This window comes from Lampris incognitus, chromosome 10 (genome assembly GCF_029633865.1).
Source record: "Lampris incognitus isolate fLamInc1 chromosome 10, fLamInc1.hap2, whole genome shotgun sequence".
Lineage (NCBI taxonomy): Eukaryota > Metazoa > Chordata > Actinopteri > Lampriformes > Lampridae > Lampris > Lampris incognitus.
In genome coordinates, this window is record NC_079220.1 from 275,001 (window position 1) to 295,278 (window position 20,278).

Here is a 20,278-nt window from a genome sequence, read left to right on the forward strand (position 1 = left end):
ATCACAGTGTTGAACGTTTAGTAAACATCACAGCGTTGAACATTTACTAAACATCACCACAGTGTTGAACGTTTAATAAACATCATCACAGTGTTGAACGTTTACTAAACATCACAGTGTTGAACGTTTACTAAACATCACAGCGTTGAATGTTTACTAAACATCACCACAGTGTTGAACGTTTACTAAACATCATCACAGCGTTGAGCGTTTACTAAACATCACCACAGTGTTGAACATTTACTAAACATCATCGCAGTCGTGAGCATTTACTAAACATCACAGTGTTGAACGTTTACTAAACATCCCAGCGTTGAACATTTACTAAACATCACCAGTGTTGAACGTTTACTAAATATCATCACAGTGTTGAACGTTTACTAAACATCACAGTGTTGAACATTTACTAAACATCACCACAGTGTTGAACGTTTAATAAACATCACCACAGTGCTGGTGGGTCTTTGTGCCACACAGGTGACAATATACATTCAGTCAAAAGGAAAATTCCTGCTGAGTGAAACTCAAAAAACTCAAAATGAATTCCTGGTTTGTACATCTTTCCTTGTTGTAAAAGGACTGTTGTTAACAAGCACATGCATGTCCTGGTGTTCTGCCTCATGTGTTGAGATCAAATACACAACAACAAGCACATGTATCTCCTGGTGTCCTACCTCCATGTGTTGAGATCAAATACACAACAACAAGCACATGTATCTCCTGGTGTTCTGCTTCAATGTGTTGAGATCAAATACACAACAACAAGCACATGCATGTCCTGGTGTTCTGCCTCCATGTGTTGAGATCAAATACACAACAGCAAGCACATGTATCTCCTGGTGTTCTGCTTCAAGGTGTTGAGATCAAATACACAACAGCAAGCACATGCATGTCCTGGTGTTCTGCCTCCATGTGTTGAGATCAAATACACAACAACAAGCACATGTATGTCCTGGTGTCCTACCTCCATGTGTTGAGATCAAATACACAACAGTGTTCTGCTTCAATGTGTTGAGATCAAATACACAACAGCAAGCACATGTATCTCCTGGTGTTCTGCTTCAATGTGTTGAGATCAAATACACAACAACAAGCACATGTATGTCCTGGTGTTCTGCCTCCATGTGTTGAGATCAAATACACAACAACAAGCACATGTATCTCCTGGTGTTCTGCCTCCATGTGTTGAGATCAAATACACAACAACAAGCACGTGTATCTCCTGGTGTTCTGCCTCCATGTGTTGAGATCAAATCAGGAAACATGGGCAACCCATCTATTAAGAATTATGTGTTTCTATTTCTCACGAATAAACGTGTCCAAAATCCAAGCGGGGAGGTGATGGATGTTGATGACTTTGTGTTGCTCAACTGATCATAAATCATAAAACTATAAACTGGCCTTTATTCTGTGTGTGTCCTTCTGTCTTTCTGTCTATCTTACCTTCATGCCTTCAAAGCGAGACAGGGCCCTCAGGGGCCTCAAAGCTCTTAGGGTCCGGAGAGACTTGATGGCTCCCAATTCAGAGTAGCCAAGGATGTTCGCTGTCAGAGACACGATGGATACCTACCAATAGAAAGAGAGTTTATTAGAATTATGCAATATTCAATGTCCTGTAGGCAAAATAATGGCAATCGATCATTTTACTTAGGCAAATTAGGTAAATATAAAAAATTACACAAACACAAAAATGAGTCAATACACACAAAAAACACACACACACACACATATATATATATATATATATATATATATATACACATACATATATACATACACACACGTAACATATAAAAGATAATAGGCTTGTAGGCAGTTAGCATATCACTAATGTACTGAGGTGCCAGGCTACTGATGAGGTTGTAGATCATACATAGCATGCTGAAATATATTCTGAAATTACGGAACAGATATTAACATTAATATATTTGTGTTTACTTACATCCACAATGAGAAAGTCCAGCCAACACCAGGCATTGGTGAAATAGGTCTGGAAGCCATAAGCTACCCACTTCAGAATCATCTCCACAATGAAGACATAGGTGAACACCTGGTCGGCATACTCCAAAATGGTCTTTATGACACGACGCTGCTCCAAATAGATGTCCTCAAAGGCCTGGTTTAAACAAAGGAACATGTTTTTTCAGGGCATTTTTATATACAACAGAGAACATTCTGCACTATAACTTCACACTGCTATTGCATTGTGATAGGTCTGATTTGTTTCACATTGTTAAACACAAACATAACCTTTCAAGTTAAAACCCAAAGCAAAATGAGAAAATTTGGACATGAGCTGAATTCATTGTTGGTTTACAGTGGGATGTTGTGGTTACTTTCACCCGATTAAGGCTACAGGTGGAGAACGAGTTCGACAGAAAGAATACAGGAATTATCATCATCAGTCATTGCAACGTGGAAGTGAGGGCAGCTATGAAGGGGAGGAAGAGTGGAAAGGCAGTTGGTCCTGATGACATACCCGTGAAGCCAAGGAGATGTTTAGGAGAGATGGCAGTGGGGTTTTTAACTAGACTGTTTAACACAATCTTGGAAAGTGAGAGGATGCTTGAGGAGTGGAGAAGAAGCATAGTGGTACCGATTTTCAGGAACAAGGGCGATGTGCAGAACTGTAGCAACTACAGAGGTATAAAGTTGATCAGCCACAGCATGAAGATATGGGAAAGAGTAATAGAAGCTAGGTTAAGAGGAGAGGTGATGATCAGAGAGCAGCAGTATGGTTTCATGCCATGAAAGAGCACCACAGATGTGATGTTTGCTTTGAGAGTGTTGATGGAGAAGTATAGAGAAGGTCAGAAGGAGTTGCATTGTGTCTTTGTAGATTTAGAGAAAGTATATGACAGGGTGCCGAGAGAGGAGGTGTGGTATTGTATGAAGAAGTCGGGAGTTGCAAAGAAGTATGGAGTGGTGCAGGATATGTATGAGAGAAGTGTGATAGTGGTGAGGTGTGCGGTTAGAATGACAGATGGGTTCAAGGTGGAGGTGGGATTACATCAAGGACCGGCTCTGAGCCCTTTCTTGTTTGCAATGGAGTCACCGTGGACTATGATGTTTGCAGATGACATTGTGATCTGTAGGGAGAATAGGATGCAGGTTGAGGAGAGCCTGGAGAGGTGGAGGTATGCACTGAAGAGAAGAGGAATGAAAGTCAGTAGGAGCAAGACGGAAATTTTACATCATTGAAGTAATCAAAACATCCCATTGTAATCCAGCAAAATATTGCACCATACTTGTCTTTCTTGATCTGAGTGCAGCCTTTGATACCATCTCACATAACATCCTCCTAGAAAGATTAGCTTCCATTGGAATAACTGGCACCCCCCTTGACTGATTTAGATCATATCTTTCTGGCCGCACTCAGTTTGTCCAAATGGAAAATTTGAGACCACAGTCCTTTGCTATTCCTACCGGTGTTCCCCAGAGCTCTGTATTGGGACCCCTCCTATTTATTATTTACTTATTACCTCTTGACCACATTTTCAGGAAATTTGGCATTCAATTTCACTGCTACGTGGATGACACCCAGCTTTATCTATCCAACAAGCTTATCTCCACTCTACCGCCCACTTCCCTTTCTGACTGCTTACTAGAAATTAAGTCCTGGTTTTCATACCACTTCCTCAAACTTAACAGTGATAAAACTGAGGTCCTCCAAGTAGGTACTAAATCTACTTTGGCCAAACCTGATAGTTTTTCTCTGACTACTGACAATTCTATAGTTCCTCAATTGCCTCAGGTTAAGGGTCTGGGTGTCATCTTGGGCAGCACATTATCTTTTGAAGCTGACATCAACAATGTTACTTGGTCTGCATACTTCCACCTACGCAATATTAATCATCTTCGCCCGTCACTTACACCTAATAGCACTGCCATACTCATTCACACCCTGGTTATATCCCGTACTGACTACTGTAATTCTATCCTCTTTGGTCTTCCCCTCAAGTGTCTTCATAAACTTCAATTGGTGCAGAGTTCAGCTGCCTGTTATCATTACCAGAACTCCTTCCATAGATCATATCACTCCTGTTCTTCAGCAACTCCACTGGCTCCCTGTTAAATACCATATTGACTTCAAGAACCCGCTCCTCACCTTTAAGGCCATTAATAACCTAGCTCCTTCATATCTTTCTGAACTCCTTCATATCCTAACACTCTCCCGCATTCTCAGATCCTCTTCTGCTCTCCAACTCATTACACATTCGGCCCGCTTGACTACCATGGGGCCTAGACTAGAGCCTTCAGTCATTCCGCCCCCTGCCTTTGGAACTCTCCCCCACAAGACATTTGCAATATTGACTCTCTTTCAACCTTGAAATCCCATCTCAAAACGTAACTTTTCAAACTGGCATATTCAGTCTGAGCCACACTTCATTGAGTTTTGTGCAGATGATGATTTTATACTTATCTGTTGTATTAACTTTTTACTGTCTACCCTGCTTTGTTTTGATTGTATGCTGTCTGATACAGTGCTGCTGGTTTTTTTATTGTGTTCTGTAAGGTGTCTTGAGTGCTCTGAAAGGCACCCACAAATAAAATGTATTGCTATTATTTTTATTATTATTATTATTATCACCACTCTCACTACAGATCACAATGTCACCCACAAACATCATAGTCCACGGAGTCTCCTGCCTGATCTTGTCCGTCAACCTTTCCATCACCATTGCAAACAAGAAAGGGCTCAGAGCCGATCCTTGATGTAATCCCACCTCCACCATGAACCCATCTGTCATTCCAACCACACACCTCACCACTATCACACTTCTCTCATACGTATCCTGCACCACTCCTACATACTTCTTTGCAACTCCCGACTTCCTCATACAATACCACACCTCCTCTCTCGGCACCCTGTCGTATGCTTTCTCTAAATCCACAAAGACACAATGTAACTCCTTCTGACCTTCTCCATCAACATTCTCAAAGAAATCATCACACCTGTGGTGCTCTTTCATAGCATGAAACCACACTGCTGCTAACTAATCATCACCTCGTCTCTTAACATAGCTTCTGTTACTCTTTCCTATATCTGCATGCTGTGGCTGAGCCACAGCTGATCAAATCTTTTCCTTCCCTTAAATGAAGCATCCCCATCTGACTATACTTATGTGCATGTAGCTCGGGTAAACAAAGTGAGGATGCCATTTTAATATTTAAGTCTATTTTCAATTTAACTTCTAAACATGAATCTAAATTCAAATCTTTTGAGGCTATTATTCTAAGTCCATCTCCCTCAGCTATGACTCGACTGTGCTCAGTACAGAATCTGGTCCTTACTCCCTATTTCTTGAAGAATTTGGAGAATTCATCTCAGGTCTTGTTACTCATTCTGATGAGGTTCTAATTCTAGGTGATTTCAATAAAATAGAATAAAATACACTTTGTCATTTGTCCATACACACAATGAAATTTACTCTTTGCATTTAACCCACCTAGTTGCTTAGCTAGGAGCAGTGGGCATCTTCCATGCAGCACGCGGAGACGAACTCCAGTTATTTCATCCTATTGCCTTGCTCAGGGGCACAGACAGGAGTATTAACCCTAACATACATGTCTTTCTGATGGTGGGATAAACTGGAACACCTGGAGGAAATTCACGCAGACACGGAGAGAACATGCAACCTCCACACAGAAAGGAGGCTGCGAGAGATCGTATCATTTCAAAACTGACAGGGTAGCTCAATTCATGTTGTAACTAGCCAAGATATCGCTGTTCAGTGACCCTTACCCTAACCGCAGCCTTCTGAATGAAACGTCTAATTCTGAACGAAAGACACAGTCCATTGAAACCGCCTTTGATTTAAATTCGTCCAGCGCAGGACGAAAAAAGTTAAACAATTGTCCACTGCTGAACGATTCAATAGATTGATTTTCGTCAATATAAGAACGAAACCTTGTGATATCATGTTGATCTCTACATACTAACTGGACTGTAAAGCGAGCAAAGAAGGTCACTTCTGACCCCTCACATCCTGCTCATAACTGCTTCCAGCTCTTTCCCTCAGGGAGGCGCTACAGGTCACTGTCCACTAAGAGTAAACGCTTCACAAACAGTTTTTCCCCCTAGGTTCAGGAATCTGAATTCCTCCCTATAGTCCCTCCTCGCACACCACCGACATAAATACCACCATTCACCTGATTGTTATGCAGGATATGTTTGTCTTTGTTATTGTGTAACTATTGTTTGTGATAATATGTGGAGTGTCTGCTGTTGTCCATGTATGTTGTTATATTGTGCTGCAGAGTTTAATGTGTACCGAAAACAAATTCCACCGGCCTTGGTTGTGTGGCTAATAAAAGAATCTAATCCAATCTAATCTAATCTAGGATTTAATCAGGACACACCAAAACAAGTAAAGAGCTAGTCAGGAGACAACAACACAAGTAAGGATCTAGTCAGGACACAACCCAAGCAAGGATCTCGTCAGCAGACAACAACACAAGTAAGGATCTAGTCAGGACACAACCCAAGCAAGGGTCTCATCAGCAGACAACACATGTAAGGATCTAGTCAGGACACAACCCAAGCAAGGATCTCGTCAGCAGACAACAACAAAAGTAAGGATCTAATCAGCAGACAACAACACACGTACGGATCTAATCAGGACACAACAACACACATAAGGATCTAGTCAGGAGACAACAACACAAGCAAGGATCTAGTCAAGAGACAACAATAAAAGTAAGGATCTAATCAGGAGACAACAACACACAAGGATCTAGTCAGGACACAACAACACAAGTAAGGATCTAATCAGGAGACAACAACACACGTAAGGATCTAATCAGCAGACAACAACACAAGTAAGGATCCAATCAGGAGACAACAACATACATAAGGATCTAGTCAGGAGACAACAACACAAGCAAGGATCTAGTCAGGAGACAACAACACACATAAGGATCTAGTCAGGGGACAACAACACACATAAGGATCTAGTCAGGAGACAACAACACAAGCAAGGATCTAGTCAGGAGACAACACACGTAAGGATCTAATCAGGAGACAACAACACAAGCAAGGATCTAATCAGGAGACAACAACACACGTAAGGATCTAGTCAGGACACAACCCAAGCAAGGATCTCGTCAGCAGACAACAACACACATAAGGATCTAGTCAGGACACAACCCAAGCAAGGATCTCGTCAGCAGACAACAGCACACGTAAGGATCTAGTCAGGACACAACCCAAGCAAGGATCTCGTCAGCAGACAACAACACACGTAAGGATCTAGTCAGGACACAACCCAAGCAAGGATCTCGTCAGCAGACAACAACACAAGTAAGGATCTAATCAGGAGACAACAACACACGTAAGGATCTAATCAGCAGACCACAACACAAGTAAGGATCTAATCAGGAGACAACAAAAAACATAAGGATCTAGTCAGGAGACAACAACACAAGCAAGGATCTAGTCAGGAGACAACAATAAAAGTAAGGATCTCATCAGGGGACAACAACACACATAAGGATCTAGTCAGGACACAACAACACAAGTAAGGATCTAATCAGGAGACAACAACACACGTAAGGCTCTAATCAGCAGACAACAACACAAGTAAGGATCTAATCAGGAGACAACAACACACATAAGGATCTAGTCAGGAGACAACAACACAAGCGAGGATCTAGTCAGGAGACAACACACGTAAGGATCTAATCAGGAGACAACAACACAAGTGAGGATCTAATCAGGAGACAACAACACACGTAAGGATCTAGTCAGGACACAACCCAAGCAAGGATCTCGTCAGCAGACAACAACACACATAAGGATCTAGTCAGGACACAACCCAAGCAAGGATCTCGTCAGCAGACAACAGCAAACGTAAGGATCTAGTCAGGACACAAACCAAGCAAGGATCTCGTCAGCAGACAACAACACACGTAAGGATCTAGTCAGGACACAACCCAAGCAAGGATCTCGTCAGCAGACAACAACACAAGTAAGGATCTAATCAGGAGACAACAACACACGTAAGGATCTAATCAGCAGACCACAACACAAGTAAGGATCTAATCAGGAGACAACAAAAAACATAAGGATCTAGTCAGGAGACAACAACACAAGCAAGGATCTAGTCAGGAGACAACAATAAAAGTAAGGATCTAATCAGGAGACAACAGCACACGTAAGGATCTAATCAGCAGACAACAACACAAGTAAGGATCTAATCAGGAGACAACAACACACATAAGGATCTAGTCAGGACACAACAACACAAGTAAGGATCTAATCAGGAGACAACAACACGCGTAAGGCTCTAATCAGCAGACAACAACACAAGTAAGGATCTAATCAGGAGAAACAACACACATAAGGATCTAGTCAGGAGACAACAACACAAGCAAGGATCTAGTCAGGAGACAACACACGTAAGAATCTAATCAGGAGACAACAACACAAGTAAGGATCTAATCAGGAGACAACAACACACGTTAAGGATCTAATCAGCAGACAACAACACAAGTAAGGATCCAATCAGGAGACAACAACATACATAAGGAGCTAGTCAGGAGACAACAACACAAGCAAGGATCTAGTCAGGAGACAATTCGACAAGTAAGGATCTAGTCAGAACACAACACAAGCAGGGATCTAGTCAGGAGACAATAACACAAGTAAGTGCCAAAACATTAGGTTCAAGTCCGATAGGACATAGGTGTCAACAGGCAGTGCGCAAAGGCAATGCAGAGGGTCTAAAAGTAAAAAAAAAAAAGAAGAAGTTAAAAGATCTAAAAGTTCAAGTCAATTTCCTATTATTGTAACATTTGCAAGATTTTGAGTGTGAATATCTCCAGTTCTCAGCGTCTCCAGTTCTGACATTTCATTCATTGTGCCAACTTTGGCTTTCAAATTACAAAAAGGAGTGCTGAATGTGACACATTCAAGATTCATGCTAAACTGGGGTGTTCAGGTGGCATAGCGGTCTATTCCGTTGCCTATCAACACTGGGATCGCTGGTTTGAATCCCTATGTTATCTCCGGCTTGGTCGGGCGTCCCTACAGACAAAATTGTCCGTGTCTGTGGGTGGGAAGCCAGATGTGGGTATGTGTCCTGGTCGCTGCACTAGCGCCTCCTCTGGTTGGTCGGGGCACCTGTTTGGGGGGGAGGGGAAACTGGAGGCAATAGCGTGATCCTTCCACGTGCTACGCCCCCCTGGTGAAACCCCTCCCTGTCAGGTGAAAAGAAGCGGCTAGAAGACTCCACATGTATTGGAGGAGACATGTGGTAGTCTACAGCCCTCCCCGGCTCAGCGGAGAGGGTGGATCAGCGACCGGGACGGCTTGGAAGAGTGGGGTAATTGGCCGGATACAGTTGGGGAGAAAAGGGGGGGATTCATTCTGACAGTTCTCTGTGCGTTTACCCATTCAGGATTAACTTAATGTATGAGACGGATAAAGTTTATTTTATCTTGTCCAGTCCTAACTTGGCAATACCTCAAGCTTACCACTGACATCCGAAGCAAGCATGCTAGCAGTCCTTTAGCAGCCATGTTTGTTGTCGACTGCCAGACATGTCAGCCATGTTAGTAGTCCTTTAGCAGCCATGTTTGTTGTCCACTGCCAGACATGTCAGCCATGTTAGTAGTCCTTTAGCAGCCATGTTTGTTGTCCACTGCCAGACATGTCAGCCATGTTAGTAGTCCAGTGTTGGTCATGTTGTAACCGGGTTGGGGTTTGGGGTGGGGTGGGGGAGCAACAACAGCACACTCCTACTGGCCGTCCAATCAGAGCAGATCTTCTCAGTCACATGATCAGATAAAAGGAGAGTCATGTTTTTACCAGCGCTCCACTGCTCAGTAGAATCATGAAGATGATGAAGGTCTCGAAGTAGTTGTGTTCTACGATGAAGAAACAGGTTCTTCTGAGGTCAAACCAGGTTTTCCCTTTTCCCTGGGAAATGTCCACGTCCAGACAGGGACAACGTCTGTAGCAGGCTGAAACACACACCAACAACCTCTCTAGAGTCTGTATGTGTTCTGGTGTGTGTGTGTGTGTGTGTGTGTGTGATCTTACTGGTACTACAGCATTCATCAGGGTTAGTGGTGTCTTGTTCTTCATCCTCTTCTTCCTTCTCTTCAGGAGCTTTTTCCACAGTGCTACACACTGATGACTCATCATCACACTAGAAAAGCAAAATCATGTTTATATCACGTGTTTATTGATACACAATGTAGGTTTTTATATACACATATACTGTGTGTGTATATATATATATATATGTGTGTGTGTGTATGTATATATAGAGAGAGAGAGAGAGTGAGACTCTCTCTCTCTTACACACACACAAATATATATATATATATATATATATAAATCTATACCTAAGTAGTTTATATGAATTAATATCTTACAAACCATGTATGAGTGAAGAGGATTTATATAGTGCAATATAATTTAGTATATTACAATATAGTATAACATAATACTGTATGATATAATCCAGTATATTATAATATAATACAGCACAATATAATCCAGTATATTATAATATAGTAAAATATAAAGCAGTATATTATAATATAATATATATAATCCAATATAATATAGTATAATATAATCCAGTATAATATAATATAAACCAGTACATTATAATATGATATAGTATAATATAATATAATCCAGTATATTGTAATATAATATATAATATAGTATATTATGACATAACACAGTATAACATAATCCAGTATATTATAATATCGTATAATATAATCCAGTATATTATAATATAATATAATATAAAATGATCCAATGTAATATCATATAGCATAATATAATGTAATCCAGTATAATATATTTATAATATAATAAAATGTAGTAGCCATCCATCCATCCATTATTTGAACCGCTTATATAATAATATAATCCGGTATATCATATTATAATATAATCCAGTATAATATGACATAATATAATATAAAAAAATTTAATATAATATAAAATCCATCCATTTATCCATTACCCAAACCGCTTATCCTTACTCAGGGTCACGGGGATGCTGGAGCCTATCCCAGCAGTCAAGTCAAGCAAAGTCAGTTTTATTTGTGTAGCCCAAAATCACAAATTACAAATGTGCCTCAGGGGGCTTTGCTGCAACACAACATCCTGTCCTTAGACCCTCTCATCGGATAACGAACGACTCCCTAAAACCTTTAACAGGGAGAAACAACAGGAAGAAGCCTCAGGGAGAGCACCAGAGGAGGACCTCTCTCCCAAGACACACAACGTGACACGATGTTGTGTTTACACAATTTACATAACACAACACTGAAAGAAGATAAACAGAATTATAATGGACTTATAAAATTTATGAAGAATATGATGCACAGGATGGCAAGCAGTATCCAGACGCCACCGGAACGGCCCAGGAGTCACGCGACCACCATCACAATGTTTAAAAAAAATTACATGGATTTATAAGATACATAAAAAGAAAATGTGATGAGGGGAATGGCAAGTAGCGTCCAGGTGGCGACCACCATCACCGTCAGACCGGGAGGAGAACCGGCTGCACGTGCACTCAGTCATTAGGCGTAATATAATATAATATAAAATGATATAATATAATAAATATAATACAATACAATAATATAATATAATACAATATAATATAATCACTATAATATAACATAACACAATATAATATGATCAGTATAATATAATATAATATAATTAGTATAATATAAAGCCTGTGTGATGGTCTGGCGACCTGTCCAGGGTGTCTCCCCGCCTGCTGCCCAATGACTGCTGGGATAGGCTCCAGCATCCCCGCGACCCTGAGAGCAGGATAAGCGGTTCAGATAATGGATGGATGGATGACTGATTATAAAGCAGCGTCTTACGGCCTGCGGATGACAGTCAAAGAGGCTAAGCGGCGCTATAAGGACAACGTGGAAGCAGACTTTAATGAAGGTGACTCCGCTCGCGTGTGGAACGGACTATGGGTCATTACGGATTTTAAAAACAAGCCGTGCTCGGCGATGAGTGTGGATCCCTCCCTAGCTGACAAACTGAACGTGTTTTACGCGCGCTACGTGGCTAATGGCACCAACAGCAGCCAAATGGCCACAGTAGACAGCGGGGAACCCCCACTCACCGTCACTGAGAGCGATGTGAGGAGGGTCCTTAGGGGGGTAAATCGCAAGAAAGCTGCAGGGCTTGATGAGATCCCTGGCCGGGTCTTAAAATCCTGCACTAACCAGCCAGCGCCAGTGTTTACATACATCTTTAACACATCCCTGGCCCAAGCCGTCGTCCCCTCATGCTTCAAGCGGTCCATTACTGTCCCTGTGCCAAAGAACAACAGTCCATCATGCCTGAACGGCTACCGACCAGTGGCCCTGATGTCAGTAGTGATGAAGTGCTTTGAGAGGTTGGTGAAAGAGTTCATCTGCTCATCCCTGCCCAGCTCATTCGACCCCCTCCAGTTTCCTATAAAAACAACAGGTGCAGAGACAATGCCATCTCCAACCTCTTGCACACCACCTTAACCCACCTGGATGGGAGGAGAGGGAACTACGTATGTATGCTGTTCATTGACTACAGTTCAGCATTTAATGGGTCCGCGGTGGTGTAGCGGTCTAAGCATCGGCTTTGTGTCCCACTGGGGACCGAAGTTCGCGCCCCGGTCTCGTCAGATCCGACTACGGCTGGATTCGATGAAGCAGCAATAATTGGCAACGCTGTCTTCGGGAGGGGGGCTTGTGTTCGTCACATGAATACGTCTCTGTGTGTGTGGGGAAAAAGCAGTGGTTCGACCTGGAGTCGCCTTGTCACGGGAGTGGCGAGGCGTCTCTTTCGAGACTGCCGGCTGGAGAGATGCAGTTGACGAACACATACAGTACGAGGGTGGGTGTTTGAATTAGAATAGGGAGCGATTGGCCACTAAATTGGGAGAAAAAGGGAAAAATCAGAAATACATTTAGAAAAAAAAAAGTTCAGCATTTAATACTATAGTCCCCCTCAATCTGGTCACGAAGATGAGGTCGCTAGGAATCAACATCTCTATATACTAGGCCTATATCTTTTTTCACACAGGGACAGACGGAGTACCCCCTCTTCATTTCACTGCACGTTTTACTCTGTATTTCTTTTTTTTCCTTTTTTTTTTTATTGGAAACCAGTGCTACATAGTACATGTTAGACACAAAGAACAGATCAGTGTTTCACAACATTTTCCCTCTTTTTTTGGTGTGTTAGAACAGAGAACTACAATAACACCTTGCTCTAACCCCCCACCCATCCCAAATTCTTTAAGAAAACAGGGAAGAAGAAAAAAATAATGCACATACAGAACTGAGTAAGTAAATAAGACACACACACATACATACACACACACAGAGTTGATAAAATTAAATAAAATAAAGTAGGCAGGTCAGTGTAATAAAAAGGATGCTCGGGATGCCCACCCCAATGAATGGAGTCATTGCAATCAGTTGGGGTCCAGAGAAGTAAGAGAATTTACAAATGAGATAATAGGTTGCCATTTAATGTAGAACTTAGCAGTTGAGCCTCTTAAAGAATACTTCAACTTCTCTAATAGGAGAAATTACATCAAATCCTTTAACCGGGAGGTAGCGGAAGGTGGATTTGGGCTTTTCCACTATAACAGAATGCCTCTACGGGCAATGAGTGAGGCAAAGGCAACAACATCAGAATTTTCCTTGGTAGGACTGGTCGGGATAGGGGGTACCCTAAGATGGCTATCAAGGGGCAGGGATCCAGTGTAATTTTGAGGGCTTCTCCTATCATCTTAAAGAAAAGGGACAGGAACTCAACTAATTTTGGACAGGAGAAAAACATATGACTATGATCCGCCGGTGATGAGCCACATCTATCACAGGTATCACTCACGCCTGGAAACAGCCTACAAAGCTTAGCTTTTGTAAAATGAACCCTATGCAAGACCTTAAACTGAGTTAAACTTAAACGGGAACATGAGGATGTAGAGTTGACCCTGGCTAGTGCCCTGTCCCACCATCCATCTGCCACATCACGTTCTAGCTCCTGTTCCCAACTACCCCTAACCCCTGCTAGAGAAGTCAAATCCGAGGATGATATAAGGTCATATAAAATTGAGATCCTGTCACGAATCCTGGGGAGAGAAAGTACCTTAGAGACAAGAGAGTCTACTGGAAGCTGAGGGAAAGATGTGGAATGTGTGCGAGCGTAATTACGAGCTTGAAGATAACGGAACAAGTGAGATTGAGGTAAATTGTAATTTAAACAGAGATCATTAAAAGTGTTGAATTAGCCCTTTAAATATAAATCTGAGAAATGGGTCAGGCCTCTCTCTCTCCACAGATTGAAAGCTGTATCTAAATTAGAGGGAGGAAACAAGTGGTTATTACAAATGGGGCTGCATGGAGTGGGGGCAGAAAGTTTGAAATGTTGCCTAAATTGTTTACAAATTTTCAAAGTAGAGAGTACAATTGGATTTTTAATGTATTTAGGACAGCAAGAAGCCAGAGGGGCACAGACCAAAGCCCTCAGAGATGAAGGACGGGAGGAGTTATCCTCCATTATGCACAAATCGAGGTTGGGAAAGTTACACCAAGCATGAAATTTTTGAAGGTTGGCCGCTCAGTAATAAAATAAAAGGTTGGGCAATGCAAGGCCCCCGTCCCGTTTGCCCCTCTTTAACACCGATCTACGAGCCCTCGGACTCCTGCCAGCCCAAATAAACTGTGCAATTGTTTTGTCTAATATTCGAATAAATGATTTTGGCAAAAATATCGGAAGGGACTGGAAAAGAAGCAAGAGTCTGGGCAGAATGTTCGTTTTAATAGAGTTGATTCTGCCCATCAGAGAGAGAGGGAGTGAATCCCAGCGCTTCAAATCAGATTTAATTTCCAAAACCAACTTCATGAAGTTATGTTTATGGAGAGAGGGGAGGGAGTGAGCAATGTTGACACCCAGATAACGGAAAATGGTGTGGGCCAGTCGGAATGGTAGGGTACCTGGTGAGATTTGCTTCACCACATCATTAATAGAGAAACACTCGCTTTTGCTGAAGTTTAACTTGTAGCCCGAAAACGACCCAAAGGTCGTCAAGATTTGTAAAATATCCTCTATACAGTTAGCCGGTTCTGTGACATAGAGCAAAAGGTCATCAGCATAGAGAGATATGCGATGTTCCTGTCCAGCCCTGCAAATACCAGTGAAGAGTGGGGAGGATTTGAGAGCAATGGAGAGAGGTTCTATAGCTATGCAAAGAGCAGGGGAGAAATTGGGCAACCTTTACGGTACCTCTTGTTAGAGGGAAGTAGTCAAACTATTGTGTGTTAGTTGTCACATAAGCAGTAGGAGCAGAGTATAAATGTCGTATCCAAGAAACAAATTTAGACCCAAAACGAAATTTCTCCAGAACAGAAAACAAGTAAGCCCACTCCACCCGATCAAAGGCCTTCTCTGCATCCAATGATATAACCATTTCAGCAGATTGAGAAGCACCAGGAGAAAGCACAATATTTAGAAGTCTTCTAATGTTAGAAGAAATATGCTGACCTCTAACAAACCCTGTTTGATCTTCAGAAACTATATCTGCCAAGCAAGGATCCAACCGGCATGCCAAGACTTTGGCTAGAAGCTTTACATCCGAATTTAACAAACTTATTGGTCTCCAGCTGCCACATTCTTCAGGTTTCTTGTCTTTCTTAAGAATAAGCGAAATTGAAGCTTGGTTTAAGGTAAGGGGGAGCGATCCTCTTCCCATCGAATTGTTGAGCATGTCTAATAACAAAGGGGCAATAAGGTGGGAAAACATCTTGTAAAAGTCAACTGGAAATCAGTCAGGACCTGGTGCTTTGTTATTTTGCATTAATCCAAGACAAGTGACTATTTCCTCTAGCTGTATCGACATCTATAGTAGGGAAATCTAAACTATCTAAAAAAAATCATCCATTATGGTCTCGTTTAAAGGGGGTTCCGATTTATAGAGATTGGAGTAAAACGAAGTGAAGACAGAGATTATTTCAGTTGGATCGGCAGTTAGGGAGTGGGAGGAGTCATAGACTTGAGATATGAAGCGGGAGGCTGACTGACGTTTAAGTTGGAGAGCTAAAAGGCGGCTAGCCTTGTCGCCATATTTGTAATATGTCCCTTTAGTACGTCTCAAGAGGTATTCTGCTTTGCGTGTGGAGAGCAAATCAAATTCAGACTGTAGTTTAACCCTTTTGATATACAGGTCTGGACTGGGAGAGTTGGAATACTCTCTATCTATGCTGAGAATTGCATCAATTAGCTCCTGATGTTTTTGTTTTATTTTTTCGGGCTAGATGTATGCTGTACGAGATAATTTCTCCCCTTGTTACTGCTTTTAAAGTTTCCCATAATAAAGAGGGTGAAGTTGACTCAGTCTTGTTAATCTCAAGAAAGGCACTGATTCTTTTTGAGATAAAGTCACAGAACTCCTCACTAGCTAGTAGACCTGTATCGAATCTCCATTGGCTCTTAGTGTTGGGCGCGAGTGCTAAATCCAAAATAAGCGGAGCGTGATCGGAAATAATAATAGCAGAATACTCAGTAGATTTCACAGCAAAGAGAAGAGCCCTGTCTACACAAAAATAGTCAATACGAGAATAAGCTTGGTGTACCTTCGAGAAATAAGAGAATTCCTCTGTAACCGGGTGAAAAAAACGCCAGGGAGCTATGCAGCCCAACTGACTCATGAGGGATGACAGTGTCTTTGACATGGCGGAGGGTGTGAGTGTTCTAGGGTGTGAGCGGTCAAGTTTAGGGTCTATCACTAAATTCATGCCCCCCCCTAAAATAAGATGGTGGGTATCCAAATTTGGAATATTGGAAAAAAGGGAGGTCATAAAATGTGGGTTGTCCCAGTTAGGGGCACAAACGCTTGCCAACACCACTGAAGTCTGATATAATGTACCACTTACTATGATATAACGCCCTCCAGGGTCAGAAATAATCTGTGTGGGGGAGAACTGGACACGTTTGTTAATCAAAATAGCAGTGCCCCTGGATTTACTGTTAAGAGCTGAATAGAATATTTGCCCAAGCCAGGGTTTACATATTCTGTTATGATCACTTACACGCAGATGAGTCTCTTGAAGGAAAGCGATGTCAGTGTTAAGCCCCTTAAGGTGTGAAAACACTCTGGATCGCTTTACTGCCCCCTCCAATCCACGGACATTCCAACTCACCAGCCTAATAGAAGACCCATCTGTTCCTCTCTGAGGTGTATTTAGATTAGCCATTGATCACATCTAAAGCGTTTAAGATAGAAGCAGAAATGAGGTGACCATCCTGGAAGCATCTAGTGGTATTAAAATAGGATAAAAAACATGAAAAACCTCTCAGTGCATTGTCGTAATCAATATTCTCCCCAAAAAACAAAAACATGTACACAGTGAATTAATTTGAAATCAATCAACAAACCATTTCCTAAGCTCGCCATAACAGAACAAGACGAGTTGCAGGATAGGATAGTACACAACCGATTTGCTATGCAGCGGATTTTGCCTCTTGACAGTCCAGAATGTATGCCATGTGAACACTTTTAACGGTTTAATAGAGACATTGTAACAGGAATTGAAGGGCAGACAGAGATAGCAGGCCAGCTGAACTGATAATGTTTTGGGATAGAAAGAAGAGAGAAAAAATAAAATCAAAATAGAGAAGAGAAAAGGGAAAAAAATCAATGAACAGACAAAAAACAGTGCAAGTTGTTAGTATGAAACAGCTCAGGGGCTACCTCTGTATCAGATTAGATATATACTCTGGCTAGATTGCCCGTAGTAAAAGCGGCGGAACACTTAAAAATAATAGCAATTAAAAACTGGAACTCGTTGAAGAAAAATCGAGAATTAAAAAAATAATAAAATGAATTAAATTAAATTAGCCCACTAGGGGTGCTACAGGTCACGCAAAGAAAGCGATGGATTTCAGTAGCCCCTCATAGTCACATACACACGCCTTACATAGACAATTTCCTATGAAACAATGCGGAAACGCAACAATGCAGAAAACAGCTAACGGCTTGGATGGGCCGTGCAGGCTAGATGGAAGCAGAAGTAAGTTTAACCCTTGTAAGCAGCACAAAGGCTGCACAATTTAAGCAAAGCCTCAGATCAAGAATGTCGGTGATATAAAACAATAGAGAAGATGATAAAGCAAGGACAATAAAACACTATCATATATAACATGTAATTCAAACAATGCATGACTTAGATTACTGCTCATATTCACCTAAGAGGCAAAATAGAACTAACTTCCTCAGCCTGTTTAGACATTATATTCGTGTCTTACCAGCAAGGAGAGATAAAATAAAGACCCATATAAAGTCAAGTAAATCCGTGGCCATGACGCTTACTTAGCTTCAGTCGTACACGAGTTATGTATGTGTTTTTGGTAGAACTGCTCAGCTTGCTCCGGGGAGTCAAAGAAATGATCCACGGCGTTGAAGGTGATGCACAGCCGGGCAGGCTATAGCTTGCTGAAACGTATGCCTTTCCGAAAGAGCGAGGATTTCACCGTGTTAAAAGCGCTTCGCTTCCTCGCCACTGTAGCGCTGAAGTCCTCATAAAGCTTGATGTTGTGGCCTCGATAGACCATATTGCGGTGTTCGTTTGCCCATTGCAGCACTCTCTTCTTTTCGGTGTATCGATGAAAGCGCACTATTCACAGGGCGAGACCCTTGGCGAGGCTTCGGTCCGACGCTGCGATGGGCCCGGTCAAGATCAGGGCCGGATTCAGGCAGCGCCCCCCAACGACTTCCTTGAATAAATCTGCCATGAATTTTCTTGAACCCTTGCCTTCAATACCCTCGGGCAGACCAGTAACTCTTAAGTTCCGACGCTTTGAACGACAAATCAGATCCTCCACAGCCGCTTGAAGTGTAGTTTGCTCTTCTGTCATCAAAGCCACCTTAGACCGCAGCTGCACGACTCCTTGCTCCAGGCTCGTAATGTTGTCCGAGTGAGTCGAGAGGGAAGTTTCCATCTCCGATAGAGTAGAGGTGTGTTTGGCCACGGTTGTGGTAATGGACTCAAGAACTGAATGAATCGGGGCGAGAGCCTCGTTCATCCTGGCTGTGAGTTCAGCAGTCCTGCTTTTCCTGGACTTTTCCAGCTCAGTGATCAGTGTCTCCAGCGTGGGGCCCAGCTGGGCCCGGTCGCCTTCTTGCTAACGTTAGCCTCGTCTTCGGAGAACAGTGAAGTCCTCTGTGCCTGACTTTTTCCACTCGCTCGGGTTGATGTGGTCATTTTGATGCAAATTAGCTGATTAAATCAAACCGTTGTACTAAAGGTAGACTTTAAATATAGCCATAATTAGCAAAAATCGCTGAAGTTGTACAAGAGGCGAACACCCTACGTCTTTCCACTACATCGTCCAACCGCAAGTCTACTCTGTATTTCTACGCATGTGACAAATAAAGTACTTGAACTTGAAGTATATTATAATACTAGAAGAACCCCGCTACAATGTAGCGGTTTGGTTATCCACCCGTCTAAATCTCCCTCCTCTTCATCCTGCCAGCTAACCGCCTTCCCCCTGCCCCTAAACCCCTCCCCACTCCAACTCCCTCCCCCCAAATGCTCAGAATCACCTGAAATGCCGAGAAAAGTGGTTTTTAGCCATTTTTAGAAAATGCATAATTATGCATAATTATTATAATTATTTTAATTTTCTGCTATTTTTCTGGTCCCCTCTGGAACAATACCTACCACCTCCAAAAAAAATTAGGATCATAAGTGCATTTTTGCAAAAATGCATATTTTGCATAATGCCAAAACATTTCTAAGTCCCAGAATTTTTTTTTATATAGGTGAAAAAATCAAAGATGCTCAGAATCATCTGAAATGCCAAGAAAAGTTGTTTTTAGCCATTTTTAAAAAAATGCATATTTTGCATATTTATGCATAATTTTAATTTTCTGGGATTTTTCCCTTACTCTCTGAGACAATACCTACCACCTCCAAAAAGAATTAGGATCATAAATGCTTTAGTTTTCGGTCCCGCTATCTACACTAACTAATACACACACACTAACTCCACACACACACACATTCCGAAAACATATGAGTAGATAATATAATCCAGTACATTAATACAACAGAACACAATAGAACACAACAGAACACAATAGAACAAAAGAGAACACGACAGAACACAATAGAACACAACAGGACACAACAGGACACAACAGAACACAACAGAACATAACAGAACACAACACAACAGAACACAATAGAACACAACAGAGCACAACACAACACAACACAACACAAC

At 41.8% G+C, this 20,278-nt stretch overlaps 1 protein-coding gene across 1 annotated transcript in view; it reads right to left on the reverse strand.

Annotated features, from left to right (window-relative positions):
- The window catches only part of LOC130119126 (sodium channel protein type 4 subunit alpha B-like), a 256,811-nt gene that overhangs the window by 54,482 nt on the left and 182,051 nt on the right, over positions 1-20,278 (reverse strand). Inside the window, exons 22-25 of the mRNA XM_056287542.1 lie at positions 10,046-10,154; positions 9,812-9,966; positions 1,943-2,116; positions 1,444-1,566 (exon numbers count right to left, since the gene is read on the reverse strand). Coding sequence (XP_056143517.1) covers positions 1,444-1,566; positions 1,943-2,116; positions 9,812-9,966; positions 10,046-10,154 — 561 coding nt within the window. The remainder of the gene's footprint in view (positions 1-1,443; positions 1,567-1,942; positions 2,117-9,811; positions 9,967-10,045; positions 10,155-20,278) is intronic.